This window comes from Ostrea edulis, chromosome 6 (assembly GCF_947568905.1).
Source record: "Ostrea edulis chromosome 6, xbOstEdul1.1, whole genome shotgun sequence".
Taxonomy (NCBI): domain Eukaryota; kingdom Metazoa; phylum Mollusca; class Bivalvia; order Ostreida; family Ostreidae; genus Ostrea; species Ostrea edulis.
This window is the reverse complement of record NC_079169.1, coordinates 42,178,694-42,198,565: the sequence shown is the minus strand read 5'-3', so window position 1 is coordinate 42,198,565 and position 19,872 is coordinate 42,178,694. Positions and strand designations below refer to the sequence as shown.

Genomic DNA, 19,872 nt, shown 5'->3' with positions numbered 1-19,872 from the left:
AGAGGTTCTTGAGAGGAAGATTTTTCAATGACAATACCCCATTTAGCACTTTTTATTTGGCCCAATGATGAAAATGTGTAACGTTTATGGACAGACGGACGGACAGACGACAGACGGACGGACAGACGACAGACAAAATTTTATCAGACTATCTCACTTGAGCTTTCAGCTCAGGTGAACTTAAAATGTCCAGTAAATTATTTTTGCCCTAATGTAGGGCCAATCTAGATGAAATGCAGTGAACTTGTATTCCTCTGTGTGGAAGCTGATGACTATTTTTCAGGACAATATCTGTATTCATAATGAATGAAAAAAGTCTAGAAAACTGTTTGACCTACTTAAGAGCCCATAAATAGGTCAAGGTGCACCAATTCAGCTGAAATGCAAACTCACTCTTATGCTTCTTGAGGGAGAAATTGTAACCAAATTTCAAAGTCGTACATGCGTCCACTACGGAAAAAATCCAGAAAACATGACCTCATATGGACAGCCAACCTGACAGACAGATGCACTGACAGCACCATAACACAATACGTCCTGTCTAATGACGGGTGCATAAATAATAGTTCAGTCTTTAATAAAGGTCACTAGGTCAAATTTTGTGATACCAAATGAGAGGTCTGGTCAAGTTTTATCCCCCTAGGTTTAAAAGATAAGAGTCCAATTTTAAAAAATAGGTCAAGGTCACTGTTCAAAGTCTTGGTAGCAAAAGAAATATCTCTTCATGACGCATCTATATGTGAAATATAACAACCCTATCTCCCTTGGTTCAAAAGATATAGCCCAGGTTCAAGTTTTCGAAAAGTATGTCAAAATCCAAGGTCAAGGTCACTAGGTCAAAAAGTCTTGGTACCAAAGCAAAGGTATCTTCATGAGGCAACTATAAGTGGAATATCAAAACCCTACTCACCTTGATAACCAAGGTCAAAGTATTTTCCGTAAAGTGCAACGCTGACCCCAACACTGGAATCATGACAATAGCTCTCCAGAGAGTCGCCCCAAGAGCGTATAATGTTGGCCATCATGGAATGTATAAAATAATACTACTAGGGTTTGAAATTACCTCATGTCCATAAGTCGGAGCCTAGTAAAAATCATGTCGGACTAGTAAACTCTCTATGGCACTAGTCCATATTGACTAGTGAAAACCTGGATATCAATCTTGAATTGGTTAAGATTTTAGCAAATGTCGAGGTCTCTTAGATGTTTAAACTTAAGGTCAATTATCTGCATGGTTAAAGGACACTTCTCATGTTTTCAAAGTACACAAAATTACATGCATTTTGTCTTCTTTATGCTTATAGTAATCAATTCTAATATTTTGTTCGCCGAAATTTTGCTATAATTAACCACAATACAGACTTAAATCTAAGCCCCGATATCAAAAAGTCTAATTAGGTAGGTAGTCACATGGTAGTGACATCACATGCGCCCTTCAGAAAGTAGTGCGAGATATTATTAAAAACTCAGCTTTTAGGGGCCTAATTTTTTCACCATGGGCAACATTTAAATCGATGTTGACAAATTTTCCGAGTTTTATATGTTTTCACCACCAGTGCATACAAATAGCGACCCAAATGTAGTGAGGATAGCGAGTATGAAATCAGCAATATTGCGAGTAAATAATGTCTACATGGGTCGCTGTCTACAAACTGTTTGGTAACATTATTCCTTTATACATCTGTAATTGGCGCCATTTTTCTAAAATAAACAGTGCAATTATTAATTATTTTTGGATTAGACAAACTATAATACGTTACATTGTTGACATCTAGACCCTATAGACCAAGCTACTGTCACCGGTGCATTTCCGAAAGAAAAACACACACAAATCAAGAGATATAATCAAATTTAAAGTAGAAATCACATTATTTTCATTTCGTTAAAACAATCTTATTATTTTTGAATTGTGATCTGCACGTCGTTGGGAAGTGGGAGCCTGGCGTTATACTGATGCACTCAAGATGTTACAAGTTCAAAATGTTCAATGAGGAAATAATTTTATAATTCAGTTTAAAGTTAGGAAATGAAATATTCTATTATCTATATATAATTATTTTGTATCTTTAAAATTTTTGTAAATCTACCAGTTGGTAGAATCTGGAAACACAAGTTATACCGGGTATATTGTTACAAGGTCAGTTGATCCGAGTGTGTATCGAATTTGAAGATCAGAACAGAATCATGTAGTGCTTAGCTTCGATATGTCCATTTTCTTGCAGTTTATCAGGTTCCCTGTCCAAGCGGTTTTTCAAAAGGTGACTGGGTGGTTTTTTTAAGGTAAAGATCTTGCTCCAACAAAAAAATATCCACGTCTTTTTTCTCGTACCTTCCTTCGAAAAATTTAAAAATGCTCAGCCTAAATCCTTTCTACAGACAACTAATAAACATAAGCAAAAAACATCTTAATGAAATATTATTTACAAGCCGTTAATGTGATAATTGGTTTTTTTTGTCTATTAAATCTAATCTGTTTATGAAATGGCTAATAAATGTTTTCAAACATGAGGGCGCATATGACGTCACATATAATGGCGCATAAAATAGTGAAAGTAAATATGCATATCGCAAGATTTGAATTTCGAAAACTATGTAAAATATTTCATTTAAAACACATTTAAAGTAGTTTTAAGCATGAAAAGAATTTTGCTGAAAAAATGAAAAAGTTTAGAAACATGCGTTGTGTCCTTTAAATTGTTTGCATGACTGTGACATGCTGACTTTCCAACCACATGGATGTTATTACATGAGTTTACTGTATGCTTATGAAGATCATGAAAGCAAAATAAAGTATGGTTGTCTTTTTCTACTGTAGGTGTCAAAAACTGAATTGTTTGCAACGTGTTTGGTTTGATTAAATACTACTGAATAAAATGAATTTATGAGATCATCCTATATGATATACTGGAAGGACTAGTGGAATGCTTTGCAGACTAGTGAACATCAATAGTCATTAGTCCGTACAGATTAGTGCTTGAAAAAGTTAATTTCGAACCCTGACTACACATATTTTCCATGAAATTCATCTTTGACATTTATTTATAGTGAAAAAATAAGGACCTACAGCTTCAAAATACAACATTGACTGTTTGTTACCAAGGGATGCATAATGTTCACTAAATTCAGTCAAGTAGTCTCGGAATTCTGCTGCTGTTGACATAGCAAGAAGAAGACGACTTTTCTTCCCTCCAGCTCCAACCTGAAAAAGAAACCTCCTTTATGACAACTGTATTTTTAATAGTATGACAATGGTTATCTGATTAATTGGTCTGAAAATTGGCATTCACTTATAAATTTCGAATCCAGTGATCTTGGAAGATTATGACACATGTACAAAACATTAAAATTCTGCAATTTTAGGGCTAAAATTAGGAATTATATGACTAAATTAGGGTAGTTCTAGACACTTAAATTTACTTACCTATGCAAATTTGACAATTAGAACTGCCCTTTCGCGACTAATACCCCCCGCGGGGCACACTATATACCGGTACCTGTAAAATGCGAAACGAAATCTGCCGAAACGAAACAAAATCTGTCGAAACGAAACCTACCAAAATGAAACAGATTGTAAAACCAAACTTTGTAATCATGATAATACACAAGAGGCCCATAGGCCACATCGCTCACCTGAGTCACCTTGGCAAATATTTAAAGAATTTCCCTACATATTCGCAGGTAAAACTTTGATCCCCTATTGTGGCCCCATCCTACCCCTGGGGGCCATGATTTGAACAAATATCAATCTGCACTATGTCAGGAAGATTTCATGTAAATATCAGCTTTTCTGGCCCAGTGGTTCTTGAGAAGATTTTTAAAGACTTTCCCTATATATTTGTATGTAAAACTTTGATCCAAAATTGTGGCCCCATCCTACCCCCGGGGGTCATGATTTTTAAAAACTTGATTCTCCACTATAACAGGAAGCTTTCATGTAAATTTCAGCTCTTCTGGTCCAGTGGTTCTTGAGAAGATTTTTAAATGACCCCACTCTATTTTTGCATTTTTGTGATCATCTCCCCTTTGAATGGCCCTTCATTTGAACAAACTTGAAAGCCCTTCACCCAAGGATGCTTTTGGCCAAGTTTGGTTGAAATTGGCCCAGTGGTTCTGGAGAAGAAGTAAAAAATGTTAAAAGTTTACAGACATACCGTAGGACAGACAACGGATATCAGGCGGTCAGAAAAACCAACTTGAGCTTTTAGCTCAGGTGAACTAAAAATGGCATCTCGGGTCCCTGTGAAAGTTACCAAGTATAAATGAAATTCTCTTCCCTGTTGATGTGGTCTTTCGGGTTGACCGATACATTTTTAAGCAGTCCATCGGTTAACATCATAAATTGTTTGAAGAAGCTGGTGTCTAAGAAAGTTGAAAGTAGGAAGAGCTCTTAACCTCTTAATTTATCTCTAATTGTTCAGGTGAAAGTACTTTCAATAATGGAAAAAATCAAATAGTATACCATATTATATAAATGCAATTTGGTAAGATATATATACATGCATTATCAAAAATCATTATTGATATGTAGTAAGTCTAAAGATACCTCTATATATTTGGGGTGTTGCTAAAACGGGGCATTGAAAACGGAACGAAAAACAAAAAATATTTTATGCAATAATGTTAATAGGATGTGATCATTTTGTAAAATTAAAAGACTTATGAACAAGGGAAGCAGAAATTACAAAGAGAACGGGAATTAAGACATACACAGAATCCACCGTTTGGTATACTACATACAAATACACAATATCCACATGTATACATAGATTTGTCTTTAGAGCAAAAAATACTGAAACATGTATTCATGCCCAAAGGCGGACCCAACGCTGGCGACCCCACCCCTCGTCTAGTGTGTTTCCCCAGACCTCTGACCTGTGAGACTGTAACCCTCTGTTCTAAAATTCATGGATCTGAACTAATTGCACATGGTATTTATAATGATTATTAGACAACTTTGGATATGTACTTTGTGTTTACTCACACACATCCTTCCAAATTTTAAAACTTTGTATCAGTCAACCTGAAAGCCTACATCAATGAAGAGGCGAATTTTATCTAAATGTGGTAACTTTCACAGGGGACTGAGATACCATATTTAACAAGAGGTACTGTGAGCAAAGCTCACTAAGAATACCCCTTGCTTACCACAATCTCCCAAAGGGCGTTGTTAATAGGTATAAATTACCTCTTTCCCCGAGTGTAAAAATATGGTATGCCTTTGTAGAAGAAAATGGAAGATATAGTCCGAACACAAATCCATGGTATAAACCTATAATTTTGACCTTGAGTTCAAAGGTCAAGGTCATAAAGAGGTCATGAATGTACATGACACATAGTCTCATGGTGATACACCCATGTCTTATGGTATGACAATGTCAAAACCCTATAGCCAATTTTGTCCTTGAGGTCAAAGTTCAAGGTCATATGGAGGTCATGAAGGTACCCAATACATCGTCTCATGGTGATACACTCATGTGTCAAATATGGTATGCCTATGTCAAAGAACAAAGAAGTTATGGCCTGGACACGAATCCATTGTAAAAAAAAAAAACCTTTAATTTTGATCTTGAGGTCAAGGGTCAAGGTCATATAGAGGTCATGACACATCATCTCATGGTAATACACTCATGTGTCAAATATGGTATGCCTATGTCAAAGAACAAAGAAGTTATGGCCCGGACACGAATCCATTGTAAAAAAATCTTTAATTTTGACCTTGAGGTCAAGGGTCAAGGTCATATAGAGGTCATGAAGGTACTCGACACATCGTCTCATGGTGATCCACCTGTGTGCCAAATATGGTATACCTATGTCAAAGAACAAAGAAGTTATGGCCCAGACACGAATCTGCACAGACGGACGGACAGACAGAGTGATTCCTATATACCCCCCTGAACTTCGTTCGGGGGGTATAATTATCATAATTAAAAGAGTTCAGTTATACAATCTGTTTCGTTTGGTTTAGGTATATTTCGTTTCATTTCAATTTCGTTTCACACTTTACAGGTACCCCACTATATAATGGATAAAAACAGAGTTCCTCAGATCAAACCAGAAGTTGTCTAATCAAATGGTCATTTAGTATATCATTATTTTTTTTACTGATTAAGCCACAGTTCTTTGATTTCTTAGTATACAGATCTTTTTTCTTCAAAAATTAGGGTCGGTCAGAAGAAAAAAAAAATAAAATAAAATACAGAGGAAGATTGGGAAGGAATATCAATGGTTGGAAATCAACTACTATTCAGGTACAAAGACTAGTCCCGGAAAATTCCAAAATCGATCTGTAACTTGTTAAATGGCAAATCAATCATCATGATGTACTGATTATCAAATGAATATCTGCAAGCACATTAAAAAAAATCCAGAAAACTGATAATTCATGTTATTTTTTTAAAGGGAAAGGCAACCCTAACCACATATTTGCTTTTATGAATAAAGTATTACTTACTGATATCGTAATTGACAGTCTTTAACAACAAAAATTCTTGCTTAACAATTAAATCAATGTTAATCTATCATGTATTTTAAATTACCCGCCACTAAGATAGTGGCCATTGAAGTTTAATTTATGACATCACCAGTGTGCGAAATTAACCATGGACCGATAGACAATGTCTATAGAAAATCAAGTCGGTCTATAACGATCATGATAGCTATAGACCGACTTGTCTATAGGAATTCTGAGTAAAAAAAAACTGGTTCCCCACCATTTATTAAACATATATGAAAGGCAATCGGTGCACACCCTGGAATCAAACAGAAAGTGGTCAGTACAAAAAAGTTCCAGCAAGGCTAAAGTTGCAGAAAATAATGAGAAAATGAAACGTAGTAGAAGTGACTTAGATGAAGAATCAGACAGTGAAACTGAGCTGGAACAAAATAAAAAAGAAAACGAAATTCTAATTGAAAAGCTTGTGCATAAAATTGAAAAAGAATATAATTAAACTATGAACAAATTACAAAATTGAATTTGCATCTATTATTTATTTTTTAATAACAACACAGGTTGACCCTCTCTATTCTATATTTACATTTATTTGTAAATTTTATAGAATAGACGATGTCAAATTTTAATAAGAGAAAAATTTTGTGACAAGCCCATGATTACAATGAATATTGCATGTTAAATTTCGGTCTACAGGAATTTGTTGTGGTCTATAGGAAATGAAATGACTATGGACTGAAAGTCTATAGGACCTTAAAGTTACTTTCGCACACTGCATCACACCGTCTATTCCGGTTTATTTCATCAGCAGCACTGTAAACATGACAAGTCACGAACAGTTAAGTTTGGAGCCGTATAGATTTGAGCCCGTTCTTTCGCAAGAAGAAATTGAGAAAAGACGTTTGGTCGAGTCGCAGACAAGGCAGACGGTAAACGTTCTTCATACAAATGTCATGATCCTCAACTTGTCATTACGCAAATGATAGATCCACAGTTTACGTAGTCTTTTCTTTTCAAATGAATTGGTTGAGTCGGGAATTTCGAAAAAAACAACCTTTTTTCACATCTCCCCTTCGCATTAGTGTAATTAACCCGATTTAGGGGAGGGGGGTCCTGAATCCAAGCACCTGTGGATGATCTTAGAATCTCATCAAAACCGGAACAGACGGTTTGACGTCAAAATTATTGATTTTTGTGGTCTTGAATACAAAAGAGTTACACATCATGGCAGCCTCTATTGATCGCGGGAATTTCAATTTTTGACGTTTTCAAATTAGTACTGAAGCTTATCTATGCCATATATCAACAGAATTGTATGACAAATCTTTATCATATGATTAATCCTATCATTTATCATGTAAAAATCTTTTGGGTTGCCTTTCCCTTCAAGTCCAAGGGCCATAACTTAGTAAAAATTCAACGGACCGAGAGGAAATTTGAACTTGATCTGTAACTTGTTACGGCAAAGCAATGTACCAAATATCAAATGAATATCTGCAAGCACATAAAAAAAAAAAGTCGGGAAAACTAATAATTCATGCTATTTTTTTAAGTCCAAGGGCCATAACTTAATGAAAAGTCAACAGACCGAAGGAAAGATGTCCCAAGAGAGAACAAGAGTACCGCAAACGGTACAATATACGCCCGTTGGACAGTGAAATTCAACCTGGAAGCATACTGTGGGCTCTGAATTGATACAACACACATTCTGAATAGAAAAGCCATAAAGTGGGTCATGGTGCACCAATCCATCTGACATGTGAACTGATTATGTATTTGATAATGAAAAGTCCAGGAAACAATTTGATCTACTTTTAGTCCTAAAATAGGTCATGGTGCACCAATTCAGTTAAAATGTTTGAAATGTAATCTGATTATGTATTTCTCTGAAAGGGAGGTTGTGATTAAATTTCAGAGCAATACCTGTGACTATACCAAAAACAATCTGGAAAACTGTTTGACCTACTTCTACCCCTAAAGTACTGAAGGTCATTGTCCGCAAATCCAGCTGAAATGTTAACTGCACTTGTCTTCCTCAGAGAGAAAGCCTTTGACTAAATTTCAGGGCAATATCTGTATCCATAACGAAAAAAAGCCAGAAAAACTGTTTGACCTACTTTTAGTCCTAATGTAGGTCACAGACGGACAGACCAATCCAGCTGAAATGCAAACTGAACTTGCATTCCTCTAAAAGGAAGATTATGTGTAAATTTTAGGACAATATCTGTATCTGTAGTCCAGAAAACTATTTGACCTACTTATAGCTAGTGATGTACCGATTATCGCCGACTTTCGATTGTCGGTCGCTGTAACTGAAAAGATGTGAATAATCGATTGTCATTTTGAAAATCGAAAATCGCTGACATAAGTTATTTTTTTAATGATACGTATATTCCTGCCGCAACTTAACTAAAATAAAAAATGGCTGGCGAAGCTGAAGCATCCGCTAAGATTGAATATTGTTTAACATCCCTCTTGAGAATCTTTCACTCATATGGAGGCATCACCATTGCCGGTGAAGGGCTGCAAAATTTAGGCCTATGCTCGGCGATTACAGTCTTTGAGCAAGGAGGGATCTTTATTGTGCCACACCTGCTGTGACACGGGGCCTCGGATTTTGCCTCTTACAACAAGCAAGGGGTACTGAGGCTCTATTGTAACCCGAATCCCATAAGAACTACAACAAAAGTCAAGATATTTATCCCTAACCCGGGCAATCTAATTAAAATTAGATCCTATGATCCGCTCATCTGTACTATCGCCATAGTAGAGGAGCAGATCATACCATCTAATTTCAAAATGTATCCCGGAAAAACAAAATCAAAAGTATAGGGTTATTAACTTCAAATTTCTAATGATTTTATTCTAATTAATTTAATATTTAGGGTAAAAAATAAAGTAAATTTAATATATATATGCCATCAATTTGATATGAATAAAATTTGATTATTTTTTTATAAATCAATCGAAAAGGTGCATCCGATTAATCCGATCATCGATTAAATTCTTTTTCCCGATTGCCCATCACTACTTATAGCCCTAAAGTAGGTCAAAGATGGACCAATCCAACTGAAATGTAATCTCACTGTTACAATTCTTCAGGGAGATATTGTTACCAAATTTCAAAGTTGTACATACATCCGTTACGGGGAAAAGTCCGGAAAATATGACCCCGGATAGACAACCAGCCAGCCGCAAAGACAGCACCATAACATAATGACAGGCGTATAAAAAAAGGAAAAGGTTGGGAAAAACAAAGCAGGGCTTATGAAATAGAAATGTTAAAAAACGGTCAAGGTCATTCTATTCTAAGTGGACTAAAGAATTTCCATGACGGGTAGAATTTTAAGAAACAGAAAATGTGTCTGAAAATAAAAGCACCAAATTGAATGACGAGACAATAGTCATGGGAATCGGTGAGGATTTCATAATCGATGATTGGTTTACTGTAACTAACTAATTATCGATTGTTATCGGACATCTACAAATTCTATAATAAAGTCATTTATCTACTAAAAAAGTGTAAATAAATATTTTCTATGTTTGTATTTGTTGTTTCTATTGCTTGAGAGTGTGTAAATCAATATTTTCTGTGTATATTTGTTACTCTTTTACAATCTTGATTAGTGATGTACCGATTGTCGCCGAGTTTCGATTGTCGGTCGCTATAACTGAAACGATGTGAATAATCGATTGTCATTTTGAAAATCGAAAATCGCCGACATCGATATTTTTGTTTTGTTTTGATAATACAAATATTCCTGCCGCGACTTATCTAAAATCAAAAATGGCTGACGAAGCTGAATCATCCGATAAAATTGAATATTGTTTAACGTTTCTCTTGAGAATCTTTCACACACATGAAGACGTCACCATTGCCGGTAAAGGCCTGCAAAATTTAGGCCTATGCTCGGCGCTTATAGTCTTGAACAGGGAGGGATCTTTATCGTGCCACACAGGTCTGTTGTGACACGGGGCCTCGGATTTTGCCTCTTACAACAAACAAGGGGTAATGAGGCTCTACTCTATAAACCCGGATCCCATAAGAACAACAAAAGTCGAGAGATCTATCCCTATCCCGGGAAAATAAAATCGAAAGTATTATTAACTTCAAATATCTAATTATGATTTTGGATGTCTCCATATGAGAGAGAGACGTTAAACAAGATACAATCAATCTAATGATTTTATTCTAAGTAACTTAATATCTAGCGTAAAACATAAAGTAAATTTAATATATTTATGCCATAAATTTGAAATCATTAAAATTCGATTATTTTTCGATTAATCAATCGAAAAGGTACATATATAAAAGTCAATATGATTTTTAGAAGATTTTACGAGCCAAAAACGGATATCGTTTGTTTCGGTACATCACCGTATATCAAAGTTTCATGTCATTAACTTACGGTAATCCGGCATAATCAAAATTCAACAAAGAAAAAAAATGAAAGAGGAATGTTTTATTAAAAAACAAAAACAAATCAGATCTATTGTCAGCAATGGAAAACACAATATGCACGTGTAGAGTAACAGTGGCCTTTGAAAGCGGTTTTATTTACGTAATTCACACAAGACTTTGCTTGCATCAAGATTCTCTTTGATGGATGGTCCTTCATTTATATGCCTGAATCAAAGTACGTCTATATGATCATGCGAACAAAATCATAGGGCCTCCGTGGCCAGAGCATCGTGCTCAAAATCACATGGCCTCTCACTTCTGTTGGCGCGGGTTCGAATCCCGCTCGTGCCGGTAAGTGAGAAAGTTTCCCAGTTTACTTTTGGAAGGTCGGTGGCATTGTATCTGGGTTCTCTCTTCCACCACTAAAAACTGGGCGCCACCATATAACTGAAAAATTGTTGAGTGTGGCAGAAAACATCAATCAATCAATCAACTATGCAAACATGCTTTATTCCCCGGGTTCCACATGGATACTTTCACTTTCATGTGCACAGCCATTACGATAAATTAGGTTTATAGATAGGTCACAGCAGGAATATTCTTCAAAAACTAGTCGTTGAGAGAACAAAATCTAAAAACCGATTAATTGGAATAAAATTTTCATAATCGAGGGCTTAGAATTTGCAAACAATTGACTGAATTTTGATTTTAATCATTAAGTATTCAAATATGGAGAAACTATCAGTTTCTTCTGGAAAGTTGGTCAGTGCTAGTGGATGCCAGGTCAGGTCTAGTAAAAATCATTTGAAGTAGCCCAACAACTGGTCTGGTGCTCAAAAAAATAAATGTCAAACCCTGATAGTGGTATATGATATGCATCCCCTTCTCATAAAAATAAAATCTTCAAAAAAGTGTGCATTTGGTAAAATACGGTAATATTGAATTTGAAAGTTAAGGGTTGGGGTAAAAACTAGAGACTATCGGGTAACCGGAACCACATTTTTTTTTTAATTGGCCTAATGGAGATTGACTAATTTGATCACAAAGTAAACACGTCATGATCAACCAGACAAATGTAAATGTTTAGCCACAACTTCTTGTAGGATCAGTTCCTTAGGTTTTTGAATAGTATATCCATATTTACAAGGCTCAGAGTTGTGTAAAACAGGACAAACCTCTGCAATTTTAATGAAGCGGCCTCGTCTGTTCTGTTTAACATCAAGGTAGAATCTCTTGGACTGTATCTGGAGAGTCCTTGTTGCCAACTCCTGTTCCCCTGATCCTACAACAGAAATCTCTAAAATGAACAAAACTTCATATAATGAAAATTACATGCTGAAGCATGTCACTGTGCATGACAATATATTTTTAAAGCAATATAGAATATGTTTAACTTTCCTGACCTCTACAAGTTGTTTTACTTCAGCAGGTGCATAAAACCTTTCATCAGTACAAATTATGACAAATATTATGAATAGTGCAATATATCATATCTAAAAGAAAACAGATTTTGCAAATATGCCAAAAGTGCATAGTTCAAAGATGTTCAAAATGAGAGAGGCTCTGCATGACATTGGACCCTGCATTTCTAGGTGCATATTTTTTACTGAAGGTCATAAGTATCAGCGCAGACATACGTGTTATAATTGATTTTATGCAATGCACTTAGTTGTGCTTTCTGAAAAATGTTGTGGTACGGTGGCCCGTCGGTATCCAGTAGAGAGTCAAATTTTTGAGAATTCGAACATAAATTTGAGTAAAGTTTGAGCAGAGAAAAATAAATGGAGTTTTATTTTAATATCGTTTTGCCATCGGTTTGTTTATTCTTAATGAAATCCTTCCTAGAATCAATTAGTTCCCATAAAACAGACTTTTCCAATGCAGTGAAATTTGGAGACTTTCAGTTTTTTAACATCCTTCTATTTGTACAGTTGAAAGTTTGGATCAGGTAAGCCTGGTTTAGTTTTGAAGTGTGCAACAGAATTACTACTCAAGTAACTAGTGGTGTTCCAATCATCGATTATAATAAAAAATCAGTCAATAGTTTGCAAATTCTAAACACTCGATTATGAGAATTCCAATTAATCGGTTTTTAGATTTTGATTTCTCAACGACTGTAGTTTTTTAAGAACATTCCTGCCATGACATATCTATTGACCTACAAGTTTTGTTTATCGTAGTGGTGGCACACATTAAAGTGTAAGTATCCATACCAGGGGAATAAAGCATGTTCGCATGGTCAGATAGATGTACTTCTGATTTAGGCATAGAAACAAAGGATCATCCATCAACGAGAAAATTTTAAGCCATGTGTGAATTATGTAGATACATGTAAAGCTGATTTCAAAGGCCACTATTACACTGCACATGCGTATCGTGTTTTCAATTGGCGACAATAGATCCAATTTGTTTTTTTAATTAAATGAATGTCTTTCCTTATTTTTCTTTGCCACGATTGCTGAATGTTAATTAGGCCTTAAAAAAAATTGTGTGTTTCGGGTAACCCGACCTAACCTATAAAAACGCTGATCCTAAAGATTTTTTTAAGTCCGTTTTTATCCGATTAAAATTCCTATTATTTCTGTGTAATAATCCGTTTTTATCAGAATATTTTTTTCTCATTCTTAAGAAACGTCTTCAAAACGCTCAGGCTTAAAGTGAACATTAACGATATTGAAATCAACATGCAAGCGTTTTCATGACGGATCTGACAGCATGGCAGGGTGCTCCGTGGTCATAGGGTCAAGGATATTGCACTATAATCTATATATAAACAATGGAGGAAATTCGAACCCGGAATAAATATTTCTCTCCGATCTATGGTGTCTCTTCATACATTTTTTTTTTTCATGTTTCAGGAAGCTTAGATACACGGATTCATGAATTGGTGGGATAAGACCTTTCTTTAAATCGTGGATAAATTAGTGTTCTGTGACAATGACACGTGTATTTAATTAAGCCTCCTGAAACATAAAAATATGTATAAATAGACACCATAGGTGACGTCGGAGAGAAATATTTATTCGGGGTTCGAATTTCCTCCATTATTTACATATAGGTTATAGTGTAATAATCTTGACCCAGGCGCTTATGTCCATGGTCAATATTTGGAGCAAAAAATGTTCACACAGAGAGGAAAAATGGATAATTAGCATTGAAAAGACACAAAGAAACTTTTGATATGTTTATAATTTTGTCAATGTATTAATTGTTGTTTAAACAATACTCTTTTGAAATGTTTCTATCTGTCTGACATGTCATCTTCAGAGAAAGTATGGAATGGGAATCTTTTGGATAATATAATTCTGACACTGATATTTCTGTAATTTAAAGGTTTTGTGACACAACAAAAATGAAGAGAAAATGAAAAATTAAAATATAGTGAAACCCCGTTATTACGTTTTCCATTTTGTCACGATAAAATAACGTAATACCGGGGGAAACGTAATAAACGTTCCCAGTGAAATCCGTTAAAAATATCATTTGGAAATTGTATATCGTCCGTTGGTACTCCGTGAAGGGGTGTGTGAATATATCTTTACTGTTTCTTTGTTTAAAAGACTATGATACTTTGTTTTATTTACATCTTATCTTTAATGTGCGTAATTCTTCATGTCCTTATCCCTTTTCTTTATTTCTGGTGTAGGATACATAAGGATGTTTTGATAAACGTTGCTTTTTCTGCATTCGTTTAGACCGCCATTTTGTTCAACTTTAAAACAATGCGTTCATGTAAATTTCTCTCAATAACTCGTTCCGGTTCGTATTCAATATTCGTATTTAAAAAATACCAAAACATTGTTTTTATTAAGTTCTCTAATCACACAATACACAACACAATAAAAAAAATCCCACCCAAAAAACAACAAAACTATAGACAGAAAACGCACACGATACCCAACACTTACACACTTTTCTCACCAACGATAAACACGGAGAACAATTTAAGCGCAATCCACATTAAAAAAATATAATGATGCACGAAGATTTCATTTACAACGCTAAATGATGGCACTAAAATCACGTGCGCATCAAGGGATTTTAGAATATTCACCGAGGTAAATGCCGTGCACGAATCGGCCGATAACACTGGACAGTTTGATCGGTGTATGTATGGATGAGATTTACGAATACCCAAGCTGCATGTCCAAACAATGGACAATTTTTTAATTGAACACCTTAAGTCACCTATGTCCAAGCAGTCACCCAAGCGGTTTTAACATTGCTACGATAAATCTTGTCTTTCATGTTTGGTACCAAAGCTGTCCGTAAATAGATTTTAATAGCGAAGGTAATCACACTATGTTGAACACGCAGGTGGTTGAGAAATTATTTCTTTGATTATCAAAATATGAAAAATGAAGTAAATTTCATAGAGTACAATTTCTAAATAAACATTATTAATTGTTTATCACTGGCTTCGATACGGGGTATTCACCTGTATTGATGTCGCTAGATCTATCGAAGCGTGATCAGTCAAGCGTCTCTAATCCCCAAACAGATCAGGAAATTTACGTGGTGACTGCTTCAGGCAGTCAAGGTGTGAATGGCTTATTATTTTGAGAATCACCATTGAATAATTAGGGGTTTATTACGTTTTTTGTCAGAATTTTTACAACGTAATACCGAGTCCCAGCATCTTGGGACAACGTAATAACGAGGTCTATTTTATATAGGTTTGTTAAGAAATGGTTTTGTGCTTTGAAATTCCAACGTAATATGCGGACTAACATATTAAAGGGGGAACGTAATAACGGGGTCCCACTGTAATATGAAATTCTGTAAAATTTAGTTGTCTGATGTTTTTCAAACATGTTGGAGTTAAATTATATAATACATAATAATATCCTCATGATTTTCTATCTATATTTCAGTGTTCATAAATATAAAAAAAAAAAAAAAAGAATCCCTACCTACCACCCTAATTTTTTCAACAGTGTTACCCGAAACACACAATTTTTTTTTTTTAGGCCTTACATTTTAATTATGCTGGATCATCATCAGTTGATGATATGCATCTTTCATCAATGGGAATATAACTGAAGCAAACAATATCCATTTTTGGTGTGATAACCCTTCTAAAAATTGTATTGGCTTTTGTGTATGTACATGTAATAGAATAACAAATACACATAGCAAGTAGTCATTTACACTATTTTACTTTAGCAATAGCAAGGTTTTTTTTAAGGTCTTGATTTCAAGGGCCAGGGCCTTTCCAATTTGGAAAAATAGTGACATTTGCTTGAAATTGGGGAAAATGTTTCATGCAAAGAAATAAGGAAAAACCCAATTCAGAGTGCTTTAAGGTATAATTGGGCTCCTTCTGACTTTCAATTTGGTCAAAGTTTACCTATTTCAAATAAGCAGAGGCCAAAAAATTAGGTTTAATTAACAATTTTGAAGCAAAAATTGTAATTTGTGGGCCTGTGAAGAAGATTTATGAGCGATTTGGCTACCCTGCTTTTTTTGTTTTCATTGTTTGGGAATTTCAAAGCAAAAACTGGGAAAAATACCTGCTTTTTAGCAATGGGAATGGGGCCTTATTTCGGCCCCCTACAGACCCCAAAAAAATCCCTGAATAGAAACAACAAATATAAACGTAGAAAATATTTATTTACACTTTCGAAAGTTAAATGACTTTATTATATAATTTCTCTATGTCCGATCATAATCGATAATTAGTTAATTACAGTATACCAATCATCGATCAGTGCTTCCTAAAGTCTTCTGGTACTTACTGGACATTTGGTCCAGTAATGGTCGAGATATTACTGGACCAAATCACATTTTACCAGACCAAAATTTCATAAGCAAATTAATCCCATATTGTAGCCCCAGGCACCCTACCTTTGGGGGCAATGATTTTGACAAATAAATCTTTTAAGTGCAAAAAGATCATGCTTAGGACACTGTAGCTCAATAGCAAGCACTGCAACCCCAGTTTTTCTTTTTAATTTCCTAAATCTCTTTCAATGTAGAAATCAAAAATACACTTCCAAAAAATTTGACATTACTCCAAATCTCAGGTGCAAACCTCTTTAATGGTTACTTTATGTGTATATTGCTTGCTGCCACAATTCAATGAAACAACAAGTGGCCCACAGGCCTTATCGGTCACCTGAATACTAGTGAAAAAGTATCACTACTTCCATGGGCTATATATAATGTCCAGCAACAGTGTAAAACAAGATGTGTTCTTAAAACTTCACTGCCTTCAAAAGTGCATACACTGATGAAAGGCTTTAAATAATAGGTGTATTAACATTAAAACATAAAAAGATATGACTAATTTGGGCTCATCCTAAAGTCATAACCCTGGGTTTTGATTGAAATCCACCATTTTTTGTGCATCCTTTTCTGCTATTCCTAAGTATGCATTTAGATTTTATACAGTATCAGCAAACTTACACATAAATACTATATACTAAGTTTGGCCCCACCATGGGGTCAGAACCCTTACTCTGGGGATCATCAAATTTACAATTTGGTAAAAGACTACCTGCTCTATCCATTTAGTTTCAATTTAGTATCAATAGCACTAAAGAAGATGTTTAAGTGTTTTACACATAAACACTATATAGCAAGTTTGGCCCCGCCCTGGGGCCAGAACCCCTACCCCGGGGATCATTAAATTTACAATTTTGGTAGAAGTCTTCCTGCTCTACATCACTATACATTTAGTTTTTCTTATGTGTGTGTGATTCCTGAGAAGAAGATTTTTGAAAATTTGTCATTTTGGGGCAGTTTTTGCCCTGCCCCCAAGACCCCAGGGGTGCAGGTATCCTGAAAATTACAATTCATGTTCCCTTTGTTCCAAATATGTTTCATACCAAATTTGAAAAGAATTGGAATGATAGTTATCAAAAAGAAGTTAAAAATGTCTATTGTTCACACATTTAATAACTGACCATTTTGGCTCCACCCCGATACCAAAACCCCTACCCCTGGGATCATCAAATTTACAATTTTGGTAAAGGACTATCTGTTCTTTCTAAATATCTATTTACTTTCAATTTAGTATCAATAGCATTAAAGAAGATGTAATTTAAGTGTTTTACACATAAACACTATATAACAAGGTTGTCCCCGCCCTGGGGTCAGAACCCCCACCCCGGGGATCATGAAATTTACAACTTTGGTAGAGGCCTTCCTGCTCTACATCACTGTGCATTTAGTTTTTCTTACATGTGTGTGGTTCTTGAGAAGAAGATTTTTGAAAATTGGTCAATTTTGGGCAGTTTTTGCCCCACCCCTAGAGCCCCAGGGGTGCTGGAATCCTGAAATTTACAATTTATGTCCCCTTGTCCCAATGATACTCCATACCAAATTTGAAAAGAATTGGACTGGTAGTTATTAAGAAGAAGTTAAAAATGTTCAATTGTTAACGCACAACGACGGACGAAAACCAATTGCAATAGGTCACCTGAGTTTACCTAATAAAATGTTTTCTTTGTTGTTTTATCAGTTGATGAAGGTAGCTAGCATTGCATAAAAAATCATGACCCATGTAAGTAGGTTATACAGCGATTTTTTTCTACCCACTGGTACCAGTACCCATTCAATTGAGAAAAATAGCGCCAAAATCGAACAAATTGGGAATTTTCTACCAATATATCAGCAAATGATTTCAACGAAAAGAAAAGAAAAAAGAGAACAAAACAAGAAGTAGTCATCCCTTTAAAAACCTTTTTACGGTAATATTTGCTGTTGTGGTACATAAGGAATCATCGTAGCCTCATTTAAGAATCGTCGTAGCTTTACAAAACACGCGCACTGCCATATGATCTGTACTTTCGATTTAATACTGGAATTGAGAACATTTTAGTTAACTTGTACAGACTAAGTAAATTACGATGTCAGCGGTCTATTTTTCGGCAAGTAAATTGGGAATTTTTAGTCTCAAAATTGGGAAAAATCAATGGTTTTTGGCATTGGGAATGGTACCATATATCGGTACCAGTTATATAAGGGAAAAAATCGCTGTTATCTAAATTTTTTCTGCAATGATTGCTACCTTCATCACCCAATGAAACAACAAAGAGAGACATTTTATTGTTTCTATTCATATTTTCATGCATTGTCTTAAAATATGAACTAGATTTAAGTACTAAAATATAATATGGTAGACCCATTTGTTACATTAAACGGAACAGCCAAAGCACCCTTTGACCTTGATGATGCTCCATATTTGGTAATGATTACACAGACAGGTGGTACTAAAACTCCAGATCGAACTAGTGTTAGTGATGGGCAATCGGACCAAAAACCATAATCGATTATCGGCAATAATCGGACACTAGTAATCGATTATAATCGGAATTGGCATTTAAGTGTTTTCCCCTCAAATTAGATGTAACAGAATCATTAAATACATTTGAATTATTTTTTGTTTCATTTGTTCACAGGTAAATAAATCAGGATTCCAATATATCAAGTAATGGAATTTATCTATAATCTCATTGTATCAAAGATATCAGCGACAGGCTCCTTTATTTGACTGTTGAATGTCATTGTTACTGTCCTTCATATCTCCCGCCATTTTGTTTGCTTATTTTTGATAGGGTTTGACATACACAAAATTTGAACAAAGTTGAAGTGATTTCTGGATTTTGTTTGGTCAACGATGTCGGCGACTTTTATTTTGTAATCGATTAGTAGCATCGTAGGTCTCTGAACGACCGACAATCGATCATCGGCGACAATCGTTCCATCACTAACTAGCGTGCAACAAACATGCATTCATTGTCGCAGTTGAAAGCAATGTCAATTTTAATAGAAATATAAGAGATCAGTGAATGTAAATATAAAGCAATTAGCATACTTGATTTTGATAAAATCCAGCCAAATCGAACTAAGCCGGGTATACCCGGCGACATGCTAAGAATCAAGTGACTCGGCTACAGTACAGTAATGAAAATGTTGACCTTCTATTGTATTAACATTATTCGGCATAGAAATGACCAACATATTTACAAATCATGTTTATTTCACCAGTGTAAAAATCAAAAACATTTTCTCTTAG

General features: G+C 35.1%; 1 protein-coding gene across 8 annotated transcripts in view; it reads right to left on the bottom strand.

Moving 5' to 3' along the window:
• LOC125683170 (transcriptional activator protein Pur-beta-B-like) overlaps nt 1-19,872 on the bottom strand; it is a 61,575-nt gene that overhangs the window by 39,715 nt on the left and 1,988 nt on the right. For all 8 annotated transcript variants that reach the window (XM_048924025.2, XM_048924024.2, XM_048924028.2 and 5 more), the window contains exons 2-3: nt 12,026-12,132; nt 3,097-3,199 (exon numbers count right to left, since the gene is read on the bottom strand). In XM_048924025.2, the coding sequence (XP_048779982.1) occupies nt 3,097-3,199; nt 12,026-12,132 (210 nt within the window). The remainder of the gene's footprint in view (nt 1-3,096; nt 3,200-12,025; nt 12,133-19,872) is intronic.